This window comes from Salvia hispanica, chromosome 2 (genome assembly GCF_023119035.1).
Source record: "Salvia hispanica cultivar TCC Black 2014 chromosome 2, UniMelb_Shisp_WGS_1.0, whole genome shotgun sequence".
In the NCBI taxonomy this organism is placed as follows: Eukaryota; Viridiplantae; Streptophyta; class Magnoliopsida; order Lamiales; family Lamiaceae; genus Salvia; species Salvia hispanica.
Window position 1 is genome coordinate 33,540,962 of NC_062966.1, and position 16,299 is coordinate 33,557,260.

Genomic DNA, 16,299 nt, shown 5'->3' on the forward strand with positions numbered 1-16,299 from the left:
TCTATCCAACTATGGAATTCAAATATGAATTCTTTAAAATTTAATCACAAATTATAAAATCGTATTAATGAATTCATTTAATAATTAGAAATTATAGTACTAATTTAAAAGGTTAAAATACAAAATAAGCATGTGTCTAATAATAAATTAACTCATAATATTAAATTAATCTAGATTTTGAAAAGAATTCGGAGTTAGAAGTTTTAAATGGTGATAATATTTTTAAACATATAATATTATACTACTCTCTCCGTTCCATAGTAGTGGAATTATTTTGTCATTTTGGTACGTTCCATAGTAATGGATTCGTTTCCCTTTTTTGGTAAAAAGTCAACCCATTTCTAAAATTAACAATTTTCATGTAATGGTATTGTTTATAATTTTAGTTAATTAAATTACATTCTAAAATTAATATTTTTTAAATTATTTTAGCCCATGCATAGCACGGGTGTAATACTAGTTAAAATAAAACTAAAGAGCCCAAAATTAATAAGTTCACTTTAAAAGCCCAATATCCCAGAAATTATTCACTTTTCTTGTTCTTCTTCAACCTCAAAACAGTCACCAACCATTGATGCGCCCCTTTCTATTATTTAATACCCAAGAATTTAGTGTTGAGAGGCATTAGTTTGTAAAGGCTGAAGAACATGATTTTCAAAATTTACATGCAAAAACCAAAATAAAAATTTATTGGAGAACGCCATTAATTCAACAGTTTTTCTTCTTTAGCATGTTTGGCTAGTTTTTCTTCATTGATGATATAGACACAGACGTATAACGGTATATGAATACATTGTTTTAAAATTGTTTGTAGCTCTTCCAAACAAACTCGTTGATCATAGCGTTTAAACTGGACATAGTAGTAACAGCTTAATTTTTCTCAACAGTAATTTAATCTACTTTTTTTTTCAAACGTGAAAGGGATTTAAATTTCAAGCCTACAATAATAAAGTTCCATCAGAAAATGATTGTCAATGGATCGGAGTGAATCATAGCTTAACGTAAAGGAGTATGATTATGACTCTCGAATCAACTTGTCTTCTTAAATTCATGAATCCGAGATTTGGACACAAGAAACATAACTAACTAACTAAACGAAATTTTATTTGGAACTTTAAGACTATCAAAGTCGTCCATGCATGCATATGAAGTAGTACTACATTAGTATAAAATATACACACGTGAGTTTCATTTATCTCTCATGTGTTTGGCAATCTCATTCACCTTCTCTTGCAAATCACTGACAACGACAGCAATCCTCTTGGTCTCGCACAGGTGAAGAGCCGCCACATCGACTTGAAAGAAGTTGAGTAGAGAGGCCTCCAACTTGCTCAGCTTGTTTGAATAGTAAAGCCTCATGAAGAAGTTCCATTTGCTGACCTTGGCGCACCTCCGAACCAGCAGCTCGGCCCTCATTAGTCGAACCGTGAAAGCTTCCGTTTCGCGGGGAGGCCGGTCCAAGATGACGTTCAGGATCTCTATATCATCGATGGAGGGCTTGAGCGCACAAAGTGTTGACTTGACTCTCTCTAGCTGGGAGATGAAGCCAGCCACTTTCCTGCTTGCATCAGTAACTGATGTTAGGAGCAGATCAAAAGCAGCTCCCAGAGCCGCCCCTTGCACTTCCATTGGCTACTTTGTTTTGTGGTGTGTTAGTGCTATATCCCTCTTATATAGTACTAGTACTCTATTTATAATGCTAATGTTTTTGTCATTAATTTAAGAGTGAGTACGACAAACAGGTTCCGGGTAGTTCAAAGTGGAAATAATAGAGCATAGAGAGAAGTCATGAATGGAGTGAGAAATAAATATTTAGATGTACTAAGGCAGTTCTAAGACAAAAATGTCTGAAAAGAGTGAAAATGCACCCTAGTAAATTCGTTCACCAGAATTTTCACGAGTACCACATATATGGAAACCATAAAATATTTAGTTACCCTAGAATTATGAAGTATTTAACAAGAAGATGCATCCACTGTAAATTTTCACGATACATATAATAAAAAAGTATTCTTACTTAAATTCTTCATATATATGAATTAATGTAAAAATTTATTTCCATTGAAAAATAAAAGTCCTAAAAATATTGTACATGAATTATATATAAACACACTATAAATGGAACTTTTCCTATCCAATACTAAATTTAAAATTTAAAATACCTATTCTTTAAGTATCTCTTCACTTTAAATGGAACGTTTCCTATCTAATACGAAATTTTATGCAATTTTTATTTGTAAGTTAAGTGAAAAGAAATTAACATTTGACAGCTTTAAAAGAGATAATACTATGACAGTATATAGGGGCCAGAGGCGATCCGCTGTTTCCGAATTGCTTCTTATGCCTTTGATGACGAGTGCAATAATTTGGTAAAAAAGAGAAACTAAAGAAAAAGAAAACAAATAGTAGTAAAGGGTGATGAGCTGGTGATGAGATATGATATGAGATGGATTTCTAAAAGTAAATTGCAGTTGAATAAAAAAAGTACACGCGAGCACCGTCCTCAGCTTATGCAAACTTTTATTTACCATCTTTCGCTTTTAAACAGTACTCCTTCCGTTTAGGATAATTCGATTTAACTTTAAGTGGGCACGGATTTTAAAACATGCAATGAAAAATGAGTTGAAATAATTAGTGGGATGTAAGTCCTACTTTTATATTAGCTTTATAATAAAATGTGAGTAAAAATGAGTTATTGGAATATGATGTCCACTACCAAAAATGGTAAAAGTGAAATAGGTCAAATTATGTGGGACGGTCCGAAATGAAATACTGGATCAAATTATTTGGGACGAAGGGAGTAATTGTTTTAACAATCTTAAATTTACGGAGTGCCACGTATCATTTATCTCTATATTTAGGTTTCGTAGATAAAATTGAAATGCTTTTGTGGCATTCTATGTCTATTAGTGGAGACATTTCTTTTCGGCACGAATATTAAGAAAAATTGTGTTAGGTGAGTTAAGTAAAGGGAAAATAAAGTAGAAAGTGAAAACTGTGAAGAGATGAAGAGAGAGAAAAAAGAGTAAAGTAGGTGTGGAAAAATGTGTTGACTTTTACTAAAAAGGGAAAAGACTCTATTACCATGGAATGCACTAAAATGACAAAATGACTCTATTACTATGGAACGGAGGGAGTACTGTTTATTAGCATCATGCACCATTTGTCATTCCATATCTTTATTTAATATCGGGTGGAGTGAAACATTCGAAACATTACACTAAATCAATAGTCAAATTAATTAAGCTAACTATGTCATGCCAACTCCCGACTTATTATTCAACAACAAAATATCTGACGATAAATTAACAACATGATAGGATATATATATTTCCTATCGATTGATTGGCAACTCCCGACTTATTATTCAACAACAAAATATTTGACGATAAATTAACATTATCATAGGATATATATATTTCCTATCGATGGATTGAGCACAAATAGAGATGAATTGACGTGACTTGAGAGAGACTGGGAGAGAAATCAGTTTTTTTTAAGAAGGGAGGAACCGTGATAAGAGAATGATGAATATTAGTTTAATTCATTTCTTTTTAATAAGATTATAAGAATAATAATAAATTCCACCCATATTTATAATATGTGTGATACGAAAAGATCTCTAGTAAACTATGGAAAGATTATCAGCTCCCTTCCAAAATATAGTAAAAGTTTATTATCTCATCATGACACATAAAGTCATTCCATAAAATAGAGTTTAAATTTCATAAATCCATTGCAACTTCCGATATTGAAAGGTCGTCTATTTCAATTCCTAGCTAGCTCCAAACTCGTCCATAGATATCAATTTATTACGCATCAGTATACCTAAATAAACTCAAAAAATAATAAAAAAAATGACCTAATTAGTAACAAGTTCTCTGATAAACACAGATTTTGCATGTTTTTAAGGGCTAAATTTGACTCATTTTAAATGTCAATCATGCAAATTATATTCTTAAATTGCATATGTTATACATTTGGTATTTTTGATATGTTTGTTGATAAATGATAGAAAAAGATAGAAAAAAAAGGTGCAAAAAGGCCAAGGTGTAGGAGCCTTTGTTGGAGCCCATTCTTCTAGCGAGTTTGAAGTCCAATCAATGCTTAATTCATACCATTCTCGTCGTCTTCAAAAGAGCTTCGTGTGGACGTCTCGCACGTCTCAATCGGAATTCTGTGGAGAAAGTTATGTCTATTCTACGAACGTTGCTCAGAGCAGTCAAAGCTGACGGGAATTTAGGCGGAAATTCACGGAAGAAAAGAAATTATTATATTGTGAAGTCCAATCTCTCCCATTTAGTGTAGGGCACGAAAATTATCAAAGCTAAACCTTTTTCCACCTTATAAATACCTCTTAACCAAATTCATGTTCTCTATCTCAGAGCCTCCAATCCTTCCCCATCTACACATTCATTCATCCCATATTCCACACATAATCATCTATCTTCCATTGGAACGGAGCTCTGCAGATCCAGGCAAGGGAAGACTGAAGATTGAAGATTCTACCTTGGGTTTTATCTATGTATTTCATGTCTCGAACTTTGATTGGTGTATTTACTTGTCTATGAGTAGAACATCTTTTGTGGATTTTTTTTTGAAGATATTCAATTGATTTTCCTTGTTAGCTCTTGCAGTTATTTGATTTATCCCTGTGCCTTTTATATTCAATTGATTAGCTACCTTTTGAATACATGTTAGAGTTTATTAGAGTACTCGGGAGACGAAATAATTTACTTGGACGAGGAATAATTCACACTTTAATTCAATAAAACTCGGGAGGGTTGAAGTTTCATGTGAGGTCATTGGTCTTACAATCTTTTAGGAGTTGTATGTTAGAGATTTAAAGGGGAATTTGATTTCAACATCTAATCTACGTATTTCTCACCTCGAGAGGGGGTTTAATCTAGTTAAGTGACCGACTAATAACTCTAGAGACCGTAATTCAAGGAAGTCGATTGTGTTTTGGATCCTAAAATTCTACATTCATTTGCCTGTTTTGTATCATAAGTTTTTATGCTTCCTGTTATTTGTTCATTTATTTCAGTCTAGCTTTATAAATCAAACCCAAAAATCACGTGTCTCTAGATAGTATATGACGCTTAGTATATGATAGTCATAGTCAGTTGCAATCTTATTCCCCGTATTCGATATCTCGATACTGACCTTTAGCTATACTAGATCTACTTTATATATTTGCATGTATTTTTAGCACTAATAAATAGTGCATCGCTCTCTCAAGTTGACTAATTTTAGAATTAGAATTGACTGTAGGCCGGCCAAATGTAAAGCATATGGCCTATATTTATGGTTTGTGATTATCACATATGTAAGGTTAGTATTTGATTTGCTTTAGGAATATTTAGTCGAAGAATGATTAAACTTATGATATGGAGTATGTAGTATTTGAAGAATTACTAAAAGAATTCAATTTGTAGTTAAAAAAAAAACAAGAATTGTTGTACATGCGTTAATTTGCTGACGTATGCATTAATATTATACTGAATGATTAATATTATACTGAATGACTTTTTCCGCGAGTAGAAAGTATTAGGAGTAATATTATACTGAACGATTTGCTGACGTAAGCGTTAATTTGCTGAGTAGAAAGTATTAATATTATACTGAATGATTTTTCCGCGAGGCCACCTGACCCACCCTGACTAATCGGGGTTGACTTCGAATATAGAAAATGAAGTGTCCAACCTTATTACTAACCGTGGTTGAATAAAGGGAGAAAGAATGACGTAACATCAAAACTACAATTCTAAAGTTTTTTTCGATTGCATACCTAAACCCAGCCCCACTTATTCCGTTTCATACTAATTGATTCACTTTTTTATTTTGAGAAGTAAGTTACTTTATAATTGAGTCATTCATATATGTTATTCTATTAATTCTAAAAATAGATTAATTTTATCATTTTAAGTTATCCCACAAGATTAGAGCAAGTCTAAATATAGAAAGTTTTTAACCAATTACACATCACTAATAATGTGAATCTCACAATCCACTAACACTACTTTCACTATATTTTCCCTATTTCTTTTATTTGTTCTCATCTCCCTCTTATTTTACCAATTGCACATAAAAATCCGTATCATTTACAAGTTTGTCTATTTTTTGTAAGAGGGAGTAAAAATTCACCTTTCTACTTTATTCACTCTACTATTTCCTTTCTTCTACTTTTCTCTCCATACATATAAAATAATAAACATTTTTTTCTTAATCTTCATGCTGAAAAGAAATGTCTCTACTATGGTGGACCGAATGAAGTACTTTAAACGTGAACGATTGTGGCATAGTTTTTTGTACTTTTACCGTGTTGCATTACGATAAACTTAAGTCTAAGATCTTTGACTTCATACATTAACTATTCTATCACTAGACCAACTATAACGCACTAATAGTAATTTAATTTTTGATGTAGCTGTAATGCTCACTTTATAGTAAAAGTAGGTCATGGGCTAAATTATGCAATTATACTAATAGCAAGTACTCCCTCCGTCCGAGATAATTCGTCCTAGTTTTCTATTTTGGTATGTCCCACATAATTTGTCTCATTTCATTTTTACCATTTTTGGCAGTGAACCTCATATTCCACTAACTCATTCCTACTCACATTTTATTATAAAACTAATATATAAAGGTAGAACCCACATTCCACTAACTTTTTCAACCCACTTTTCATTACAATTCTTAAAACCCGTGCCCGATCAAAGTAACCCGAATTATCCGGGACGGAGGGAGTAAAAACTAAAATAAAGGTCAAATTGTTGGAAAATATTCTCCCCGTCCCACTGTGTCATACTATGACCCAACATGGATTTTAATAAATTCAATATAAAGAAAAATGACTTTAAAAAGTTGAGATATGTGGGACCCACTCTATTTAGCATATACTCCCTCTGTCCTAACTAAGTTGAGTCGTATTTCCTTTTAGAACGTCCCAACAAAGTTGAATCATATTTCTTTTTAGGACGTCCCAACAAAGTTGAATCATATTTCTTTTTAGGACGTCCCAACAAAGTTGAGTCATTTCCCTTTTGACAAAAAACAAAACATCCGATCACTCTTACTTTATTTCATCATCTACTTTACTATCTCTTTGTCTATCCTGTTTTTTTCTCTTTCCTATTTTATTTTACTTTTAGTTAATCTATTCAGTATTTCTTAATCTCCATGCCCAAAAGTTTTGTACGAACTTAGTTGGGACGGAGGGAGTATAATACTAATGTAAGGGGGAAATGATATAGTGGAATATGGGTTATATTTAGGGATGTCAATGTAGCCCGCAACCCGTGGGCTGGCCCGAATAGCCCGCTAAATTTGTAGGGTTAGGGTCGGAAATTTCTAGCCCGATAAAAATAAAACCCAATAAGCCCGCACCCGATTAACCCGCAACCCGTTAGGGCCAGACCCGAAAACCCGATGGGCTGGCCCGGTAACCCGGTAAAATTTTCATTTTTCATTTTTTTACTCCTAATTCGACACTTCGTTGACTAATTTTATGACATAGATAACTAAAAAAAGATAACTTTCAATTTTATGGTAAATATATAAATTATGTATTGAATTTTTATTAATATAATAATTGTTATATAAATTAATCTCACTAAAAGAATATTAAATTTTTTAACATGTATTAAAATTTCACGAAATATCACAAATATTAGTATTTTATGATTGAGTTTAAGCATATATACCAAATTTATCATAATTAAATATTTTATATTTTATAAATATAACTAATTTTCATCATGATCTATTGGATTGTTCGAGCCTTAACCTTATCGGTAGCAACCCGATTAACCCGTCGGGCTAGCCCGAAACCCGAGCTTTTAGGGTTAAGGCCGAACTTTTACAACCCGAAAGAAATCACAACCCGGCAAGCCTGGACCCGATTGACCCGCAACCCGAGTAGGGTCCGAAACCCGATGGGTCGGCCCGATTGACATCCCTAGTTATATTAATAAAGGACGAACCAAAATAGAAAATAAGATACATGATGTCACAAAAAAATGTCAGTTTACCGACGGAAATATTTTCGCTACGAATTACCGACAGAATAATCCGTCGCTAATTTTATCCTTTTATAATTAATGTATTTTCCGTCGGTTAAAAAGAATTTATCGACGAGTTCTTTACCGACGGACAATAAATGTCCCTCGGTAAAGAACTAGTCGGTAAATATGTCCGTCGGTAAAGAACTTGTCGGTAAATTCTTTTTAACCGATGGAATTACCGACGGAAAATACACTAATTAAAAAAGGCAAAAAATTAGCGATGGAATATTCTATCGGTAATTCCGTCGGTAATTCGCAGCGAAAATATTTCCGTCGCTAATTCCGTCGGTAAACTGCTTTAATTTTTGTAGTGAACAAAACTTTGATATTTTTCTTAATTGTTTAATAAAAAAAGAATTTGGTGTGTAGCGTGAATGAATTTATTGATATTACATGCACAGATGCACTAGCAAAAAGAACGATATACTAACTAGTTATATTAAGCAATAAGCAACGCTGCTCAAGTATTCGAACATTCTGTCCACGTAGTTAGTAGTAGTAGTAGTATTTTTTGGTTTACCACATCATATACATAATTTTGTCCATATATGGTAATTTTTCGTCAACTTTCATACTAACAAAATAACGTAACCCCAAGCAATTTTAGAATTAATTATTCAAAATATGCGATAAAAGAAATTAATGAAGAAAGGTGCGAGTAGCATTATTGAGCAAAAACTCCTGAGTCCTCTCCTCATAATAGTAGCCACCGGCAGCCGAAGCATCAGCCGAGAAAATCATGGCACCATAAATCTCAAAACCTTTCTCCTCCAACAAATCCAACGCCTCAAAAAACGCCTCCCCCTGAATCCCTCTCCCATCCACCTCGTACGCCGGCAACACCTTACTCCCCTCAAACACCACCGTCCGATTCCGAAACGCCTCCAAATACTTCTTCGGACTCCTCAATTTATCCGTGTAAAACTGGTAGTTGACGTAGTCAATCACCTCCCCATACCTCCCGTGGAGCTCTGCGTAGGGCCCCACGGTGGTGTAGAACGGGGCGACCGTGGCGACTGTGATGAGGCTATGATTCTTGAGCATGGTGATGAGCTCGCCGATGCAGTAGGCGAAGCTGTCGTTGCTGTGCTTGGGGAAGCGCTCGTAGTCGACGTCGATGCCGTCGAGGTGGTAGGTTTGGATTAGGGTTTGGAGGGAGGAGAAGGCGTTGGAGATCCAGAGGCCGCGGTCGCGGGGGTTGTACCAGGAGAGGGTTTTGGGGCCGAGGCTCCACCCCGAGAGGCTGGCCATGGCCTTGGCGTTTGGGTGGCGGGATTTGACGCCCGCCACCGCGTCTGGGGTTAGGGTTTCGGCCCAGTAGGGGGAGAATACGCCGTTCTGGGGGGTGCCGGAGGGGTCAGCGTCGATGGCGAAGCTGAGGATGAAGTGGAACTCGATGTCGTCTTTGATCGGGACGTCGTCGATGTTCACCGGAGCTCCGGTGGCGCCGATGTATTCCATCATTACCTTTCTTCCATCTAAAATTTAAATGTTGACAAACATTAATTTTATTGATTCAATAATATTTTTGTAATTTACAAAAGTACTTACCACAAATTAGGTGAAAACTGGAGCTGAGTGAAAGAAATAGGAGAATGAGTTGAAGATTATCCATTATTCATTCAGAGATAAGAGACTCTGATCATGCAGTTTTAATTATGTGCATTTTGCATTATATAGATTATACGGCCGCCGGCGAGACAAAAGAATTTAAAGACGTGAACAAATTAACTAGGATTTTTAATAGCGACTTGCAGTTTGGCACAAAGTCGAACTCCACAAAGAATTCAGATTGAATAATGTTAGAATTAATAAAAAAAATATATACTGTAAATGTCTTCATGCACGATTATGTTTGTGATTTTCAAGAGTTGATTGTTGTCGCCTATGAGTATACTATTATTGGTGGCACATGCACCGGGGCGGCCATATAATGCCAAAAAAAAAAAAAAAAAAAAAAAAAAAAAAAAAAAAAAAAAAATTAGATCGTACAAAAATTTTATACACATCTTGAAACTAAAAAGATAAACACATTAGTTTTATAATGGGATATTGGTCAAATATTTAAGTTTTTTATTTAATTTTTCTATTATGTCAAATGTATGTAACCAAATATTTTATGTGCTTTAACGTAGTAGTAATTCAAATTAGGTGGCGTTCGGTTGCCATGACTAATAATCATAATTGCCATGATTAATAATCATGAGACTATCCATTTAAGATTAAATTATAAGATTATTTTAATTGAAAGAGGGAGGCTATAACTAATTATCACGAGACTATCCATCTAAATAGTATGAGTATTATTACTTTTTCTAATACGGTAATATTTAGTGTGTAGCAAATATGTTAAATAAGAGAGCCAAAGTTATTGGTCCATAAATTACAAACTTTAGCCAAATTTAATATTTTTCTACTAACTTAAAATTTAGTCGTATTCATGATCTTATTTATTATAGTGAATTTTCCATGAATTGAGAAAAAAACCAATTTCGTGGAAAATCCACTACAAAATCTGAATTCATAATAACCAAATTTAAAGTTCTAGAAAAATACTGAATTTTAGCTAAAGTTTAATTTTACAATTCAATAGATGTTATCACCGTCGTTCATTGTGAGAGAGAGCACAAATAGTAATTCCCACATTCCTCAAATTATTGAACTGCACAATTTGGGATTTTATTAAAGGGCCTATGTTATCACTTCTTAGCCGGCCCATGTTCCAGATAAGAAAGATAACTAAGGAATAGGCGGAACGAGAGTTACGAGAACGACGGAGCCAAGCGGCGAGTCGTATTTTCAGAGGCAACATCGACGATTTGTCTCAAAAGAGAGGTAATCTCTGGTTTCTATGATTTTTTTTTTTGTGTGTTTTCGCATAAATTTGGAATTGGAGCTCGAGGTTTAACTCGCGGAATCGGAATGTATTTCATAGACTAATTTAGCTCGTTTAATTGGTTCCAAGTGCATATGCCCATACATACATTATTTTTTTAATATAGAATTTGTCTGTTTTCTGTTTAAATTAGGGTGGAAATTTTGAAGCTGGAGTATGAGTGTCAGTGGGAGTTGTTTGAATTCTGGGGTTTCCAGTCTACTCCCTTACAACAGAAATCCATTTCATTTCCGAACATGTAGCTCAAGAATTTCAAGCATCCAACCCTCACACAGAAACATTGTGTCTTTCAATTATGGAAGCTCCAGGGGACCTCTTCCAGAAATTAAACCGTATGCATCTTTAGGTGTGTTCAATTTGACTAAATTGAGTAATCGCCCTATTTTCTGAAGCTGTGTGTATGTCAGAGATGGAGCTGACTTTTCGTTTATATCTTCTATTGCATAGGCAGTAGGAGTAGTATTTTATTTTAGAAATGGTTCGTTGTTCTGCTGCCACTCTGTTCAAGGTGCTTCACATTTTACCTTATCTATGATTATATGTATAGCTGATACCTCTCTTTTGTATATGTTGACTGAATGTGAGTGTTTAATTATGGAGTAATAACATATGGCAATCCATTGTTTACTTAGATGGATTGAAAACTTGGGATACCATGAGGTCCTTGACAATTCCAATAATTTGATAAACATACTCAATTATGTAGTATATCATTAATCTTGAATAGTAAATGTCCCCAATGCAACAAAATTCTGCAATGTTAGCATAGACTTGACGTGTGATGTGATCAGCAAACATGAGTTTCTCATGTTGGCAACTTAATACTGTACCCTCACTGACTTAATCTATCAACAAATTACTGCTAACGAATCTTTAGGTGTTTCCTAATCTTTGGTTAATGTGTTGTGTTTTTTGTAAGTGTATTGTGGTAGTAGTATAAAAATCTAGCTGCAAGTGGTTGATTGGTTGCCACCAAGATTGTTATCTGTTAGGAACTTAGTATTTAGCTACATGGATGGGTGTCATCTGATGCTAATCCTTTATTTTTGAATGGCCACTATGGTAGTAAGAACAGAATTTAGAGGCACTTCCTTACTACCACTGTTGTTATCTGATTGAATTTATTGGTGTTGGTGTTGGTGTTATCATATGATTTTGCGTCCAATATCTCTTAATGGAATACAATGGTAGAGGGATGGCAATATTCACAGTTAGAATATACCTGTGCAGGTGATATCTGATTCTCGCATATATATCTACTGCCTACAATTGTTATTGGGTTAGAGCAATAGTTGCAATTAATCTTGTTTTCTGATTTAATATGCCTGTGTACATTCAGTGCCGATCTATTGTTCTAATCATCTAATGTATCTGGAAATTATTTTCCATGTTGGACTATTGTGATTACTTATTTGCACATTTGATCAATGTGATTGTGGCAATTCTTGCTCTCCTAGTCCACCAATTTGTGTTTCTAGAAATACTGGTTCAGTAAAACTGTTTAGTAAAACTTCAAAATGGTAAGTAAAGTGTATCGGTCATCTTAAGTATATCAAATCTTCATGAATTGTAGAATGAATAGTAACCGGATTATGATGACTCAAATAGGATAACTTGATATGAGTCTCTTTATGGATCTGATTAGCAGAGCCTTTGTTTTCTTTGTGAAATTAATTTTTGGAATATCTTGGCAGGCAACCAACACTTCCTTCTTTCTGCTACATCATCACCACTCTTACATGGAGAAAAAGGGAGTTTGTTTCATACCATTCCCAGTTTTCCTAAAAGGAATAGGCAATCGCTGGCTCCAAAAGCATCCAAAGATGTACCTACCAGTTACCGATATCCTGCTATGACAGAGAAGCCGAAATGGTGGTGGAGAACTTTGGCTTGCCTCCCTTATCTGATGCCTCTACACGAGACATGGATGTATGCTGAAACAGCGTATCATCTACATCCTTTTCTAGAGGACTTTGAGTTTCTAACATATCCTTTCTTGGGAGCATTAGGGAGATTACCGAGTTGGTTTCTGATGGCATACTTCTTTGTTGCTTACCTTGGAGTTGTGAGACGAAAGGAGTGGCCCCATTTCTTTAGATTCCACGTGGTTATGGGCATGTTGCTGGAGATTGCCTTGCAAGTTATTGGAACTGTGAGTCGATGGATGCCGCTTGCTGTCTACTGGGGCAAGGTTGGGATGCATTTCTGGACTGCTATGGCATTTGCGTATTTGTTCACAGTGTTGGAGTGCATAAGGTGTGCCCTTGCTGGAATGTATTCCGACGTTCCATTCGTGTGTGATGCTGCTTACATTCAGATTCCGTACGACTAATGACAGTATGTTAGTACTTGAACATTTTGTAGTATCATTATAAAAATAAGATCAGATACTAGAATGAGACCGGATTTGTAATTTTCTGTGCTTACTATGTTGTGCTGTTTCTCTTTTGAAATTCTGTATATCCTCGCAACCAGGATTTAGGCTATGCGGATTGCTAGTTATGAATATGTCAAATTCTAGATTTAGAATTGTCTTTACGATTTCAGATTTTTCTTGTCTTCTCTCCATTTTATTGTGCCTACCTATCTTGGTTTGTCACTTAATTAAAAGGAATATAACATGGTGAAGTACCCTTTATACTCATTGAAGTGGATGCATTGTACATTTGATCCCCCAACTGCCAGTTTCTCCCTTACCCGTGTTGGAAAACTGTCATGATCGCCCCCTCCCTTGGCCACTGGCGCCACCCCAAAGAAGAAGATTGGCACTGTGAATGACTGAGATGATGGAGTTGGAAGAAGTGGGATATAAGGAAGTTCTGTTTGTGAGGTATAGATGTAGTGCTGTGGATTGTATCTGAAAGTTTGTTTGAGATATGAAATGTTTTTGGAAATTATATAAGCATTTAGTTTTTGGATGACGGCGGAGTATATCTCAACCAGATTGTAGTAGCATCAACTCATAGAAACCAAATTCTATTACTAAAGTATATCTGAAGTTGCTGAGTAGAATCCCGCAACTAAAATTGCATAAAACACTTGCATACACTCCTCGAGTCTTAACTTTGAAATAATACTTCTCTTTTCGCCCCTTACACATGAGGCTAATGTTCCAATTTTGGTTTTCATATAATCCAATTTTGTCTGAACTAAGACGTGACGTACGGAATTTATTTGAACAGTGAGTATTTTTTCATTTAACACAAAAGGTAAGGGACAAAGGAACCTAAGAATGATCTATAATTGCATTTTCCCTTTATGTTAGTACTCCAGTAATATATTTGTGAATAAAATTTTAAAAGGAAATTAAAAAAAGGAATGGACCGTATAGGATCGGGAGATTTGAACCTGACGTGAATCGAACACGCAACCTTCTGATCTGGAGTCAGACGCGCTACCATTGCGCCACGGATCCCATTCATCATTTTCTTGACTTCAACTATTATTATTCAATTTATTGTTATAGTGTTAAATAAATGCATTCATAGAGTAGTAGTTTTTCCCCTGCGATTGCAGTTGGCATAAATCATGAAATTCGCAGCTTTTTTTTTACGACAAAGTCCTCGCAACATTTTATATCTTGAACAACAAATGGAGGTGTTCTATATGGAACATAGAATTACAAAATCAACAACCTACTTAGTCTTCTTTTCCTTAACCTCTTTCTGTTTCCCTGCTATTTTGGTTTTCACAATATGAAACTTCTCCTCAAACATCACATTCATCCTTTGCCATGTCATCATCGCACTCCCTTCAAATTCTCGTATCTTCTGCTCGTTCTTCACATAAACCACCGGCACCGTCATCGCCCCCCAAATCCCTACAACATATTTATAATTTAGTAGTAATTCAACCTTTGATGAATGATGATCGCCACTTGTTAAATGTAGTAGTAATTGATTGTAAAACACACCTATAAAGCAAAGTGTAACAAAATCCAAGTGTTTTGCAGCCAGCGAGAGCAAATAGAGAGAGACGACAGCTCCAACAAACACAAACCATTCTCTCTCACTGCCGATATGAAACATCAACCGGATTCCGTCCTCCGCCCGCCGCCTCAGCAACCCGGCGTGCGCCTTCGCCGTCTCCTCGCTGATCTCAAGCTCCGACAAGTCAGGCGCCTCTCTACAAAGAGAGAAGACTTGCTTAGTATATTGAAAAAAGACATAGAAGTAATTAATTAAAGAGAAGAAAAATGGTGAGATTGTACTTTTTCAAGAAGCGGTGGATGCTTCCCCAGAAGAACAAACAGGAGAGGAGGGCGATGGCCACCCAAGAGAGGAGAGTGATGAAACTGTAGTGGTAAACATCCATCACTATCCATGTCGCCGTTGCTGCTACCAGAATTCCAACGTTCAGCTGCTTCCTTCTCCATAACACTATCTCGCTTAGTATATCTGTAGTTTTAAGGACTTTGTTAAACCCTCTGTGCCTTAATTTGTATGCGATAGAGACAGGGGTACCTGAGTTGCTATGGAGCTGAATTGATGGTGGCGGAGAGGTAGGATATTCCGATGTTTCTTGCTCTGCTTTTGGTGGCGGCGAGGTCGGAGATTCCGATGTTTCTTGCTCTGATTTTGGTGGTGGTGAGGTCGGAGATTCCGCTTTTAATTCAGACATGATCGATCGAAAAGGTATATGGTTGTAAACTTGTAATTTGTAAAAGATGGAGAATAAAATCGTATGCTAATAAGTCTGAAAGTTTTGGAGATGTAAATGAAGGAAATTTCACACGTGCAGTGCTGAAAAGAGGCCACGTGAATGCCATGCAAGTATTTCTATCCATGTTTTGACACTCATCAAATATATATAAAACTAGTGACTCTTTAAGATGATACCCACTCATTCCGTGCACCATTTATCATCAATCTTTTCTTTAGTTTTCACTTTAAAAATAGTAAGAATTGATAACAAAGACGCGTACATTTCAATTATTTTCACTTGAAAAATACTTAAATAATAATACTAATTCATGTTATCAGTGGAATACAATTTATGATTCTCATTGGTTTGGTGACTTGGTCCATATATTTAACAAAAAAAAAGCCTAATCTAATCGGCAAACTATTTTTTTAAAATATAAACCAAACTATATTATTCAAATAATCAATTACTCCACCCGAGAGCCCATTCACATATGTACATATAACATATGGTCCACATTGAAAAATCGAAAATTCTTAAATCCTGACCCATACCAATTATACACAACGATGATGGCCCAACATCAGTAGGTAATATACGTTCAGTCCAATTATAAACAGGAGTTTTCAGAAATGTAAATTGCTCATTCTTTTCTGAACGCTTTAAAAGAATATTTCATCTCTTAAAAGCAAT

The 16,299-nt window shown here is 35.2% G+C and overlaps 3 protein-coding genes and 1 non-coding gene across 5 annotated transcripts; 1 reads left to right on the forward strand and 3 right to left on the reverse strand.

The window, feature by feature from the left end:
- Positions 1-8,663: 8,663 nt before the first annotated feature.
- Positions 8,664-9,544, reverse strand: LOC125203819 (chitinase 1-like). The gene has a single exon (XM_048102281.1). It carries the CDS (start codon positions 9,528-9,530, stop codon positions 8,706-8,708), a length of 825 nt encoding a protein of 274 aa, XP_047958238.1. The 5' UTR covers positions 9,531-9,544; the 3' UTR covers positions 8,664-8,705.
- Positions 9,545-10,693: 1,149 nt separating this feature from the next.
- Positions 10,694-13,488, forward strand: LOC125207396 (protein TIC 20-I, chloroplastic-like). 2 transcript variants are annotated; one of them, XM_048106718.1, is made up of 3 exons: positions 10,694-10,901; positions 11,096-11,308; positions 12,657-13,488. In XM_048106718.1, exons 2-3 carry the CDS (start codon positions 11,119-11,121, stop codon positions 13,292-13,294), a joined length of 828 nt encoding a protein of 275 aa, XP_047962675.1. In that variant the 5' UTR covers positions 10,694-10,901; positions 11,096-11,118; the 3' UTR covers positions 13,295-13,488. The 2 variants fall into 2 exon arrangements, with proteins under 2 accessions (XP_047962675.1, XP_047962676.1); XM_048106719.1 differs by lacking the exon at positions 10,694-10,901 and having other exon boundaries at positions 11,111-11,294.
- Positions 13,489-14,305: 817 nt separating this feature from the next.
- TRNAW-CCA lies at positions 14,306-14,377 on the reverse strand. The gene has a single exon. It is a non-coding gene; the product is annotated as a tRNA-Trp (tRNA).
- A 109-nt stretch (positions 14,378-14,486) lies between these two features.
- LOC125207567 (reticulon-like protein B13) lies at positions 14,487-15,648 on the reverse strand. The gene is made up of 4 exons (XM_048106965.1): positions 15,426-15,648; positions 15,173-15,359; positions 14,876-15,087; positions 14,487-14,782 (listed from the first exon to the last, which is right to left on the reverse strand). Exons 1-4 carry the CDS (start codon positions 15,580-15,582, stop codon positions 14,598-14,600), a joined length of 741 nt encoding a protein of 246 aa, XP_047962922.1. The 5' UTR covers positions 15,583-15,648; the 3' UTR covers positions 14,487-14,597.
- Between the last annotated feature and the right edge of the window lie 651 nt (positions 15,649-16,299).

Coding starts and splice junctions, on each gene's coding strand:
- LOC125203819 (XM_048102281.1), bottom strand. CDS start 9,530: ATGATGGAATACATCGGCGCCACCGGAGCTCCGGTGAACATCGACGAC.
- LOC125207396 (XM_048106718.1), top strand. CDS start 11,119: ATGAGTGTCAGTGGGAGTTGTTTGAATTCTGGGGTTTCCAGTCTACTC. Junction 11,309..12,656: donor TAAACCGTATGCATCTTTAG/GTGTGTTCAATT, acceptor ATATCTTGGCAG/GCAACCAACACTTCCTTCTT.
- LOC125207567 (XM_048106965.1), bottom strand. CDS start 15,582: ATGTCTGAATTAAAAGCGGAATCTCCGACCTCACCACCACCAAAATCA. Junction 15,088..15,172: donor ATCCACCGCTTCTTGAAAAA/GTACAATCTCAC, acceptor CTCTCTTTGTAG/AGAGGCGCCTGACTTGTCGG. Junction 14,783..14,875: donor TGTTACACTTTGCTTTATAG/GTGTGTTTTACA, acceptor AATATGTTGTAG/GGATTTGGGGGGCGATGACG.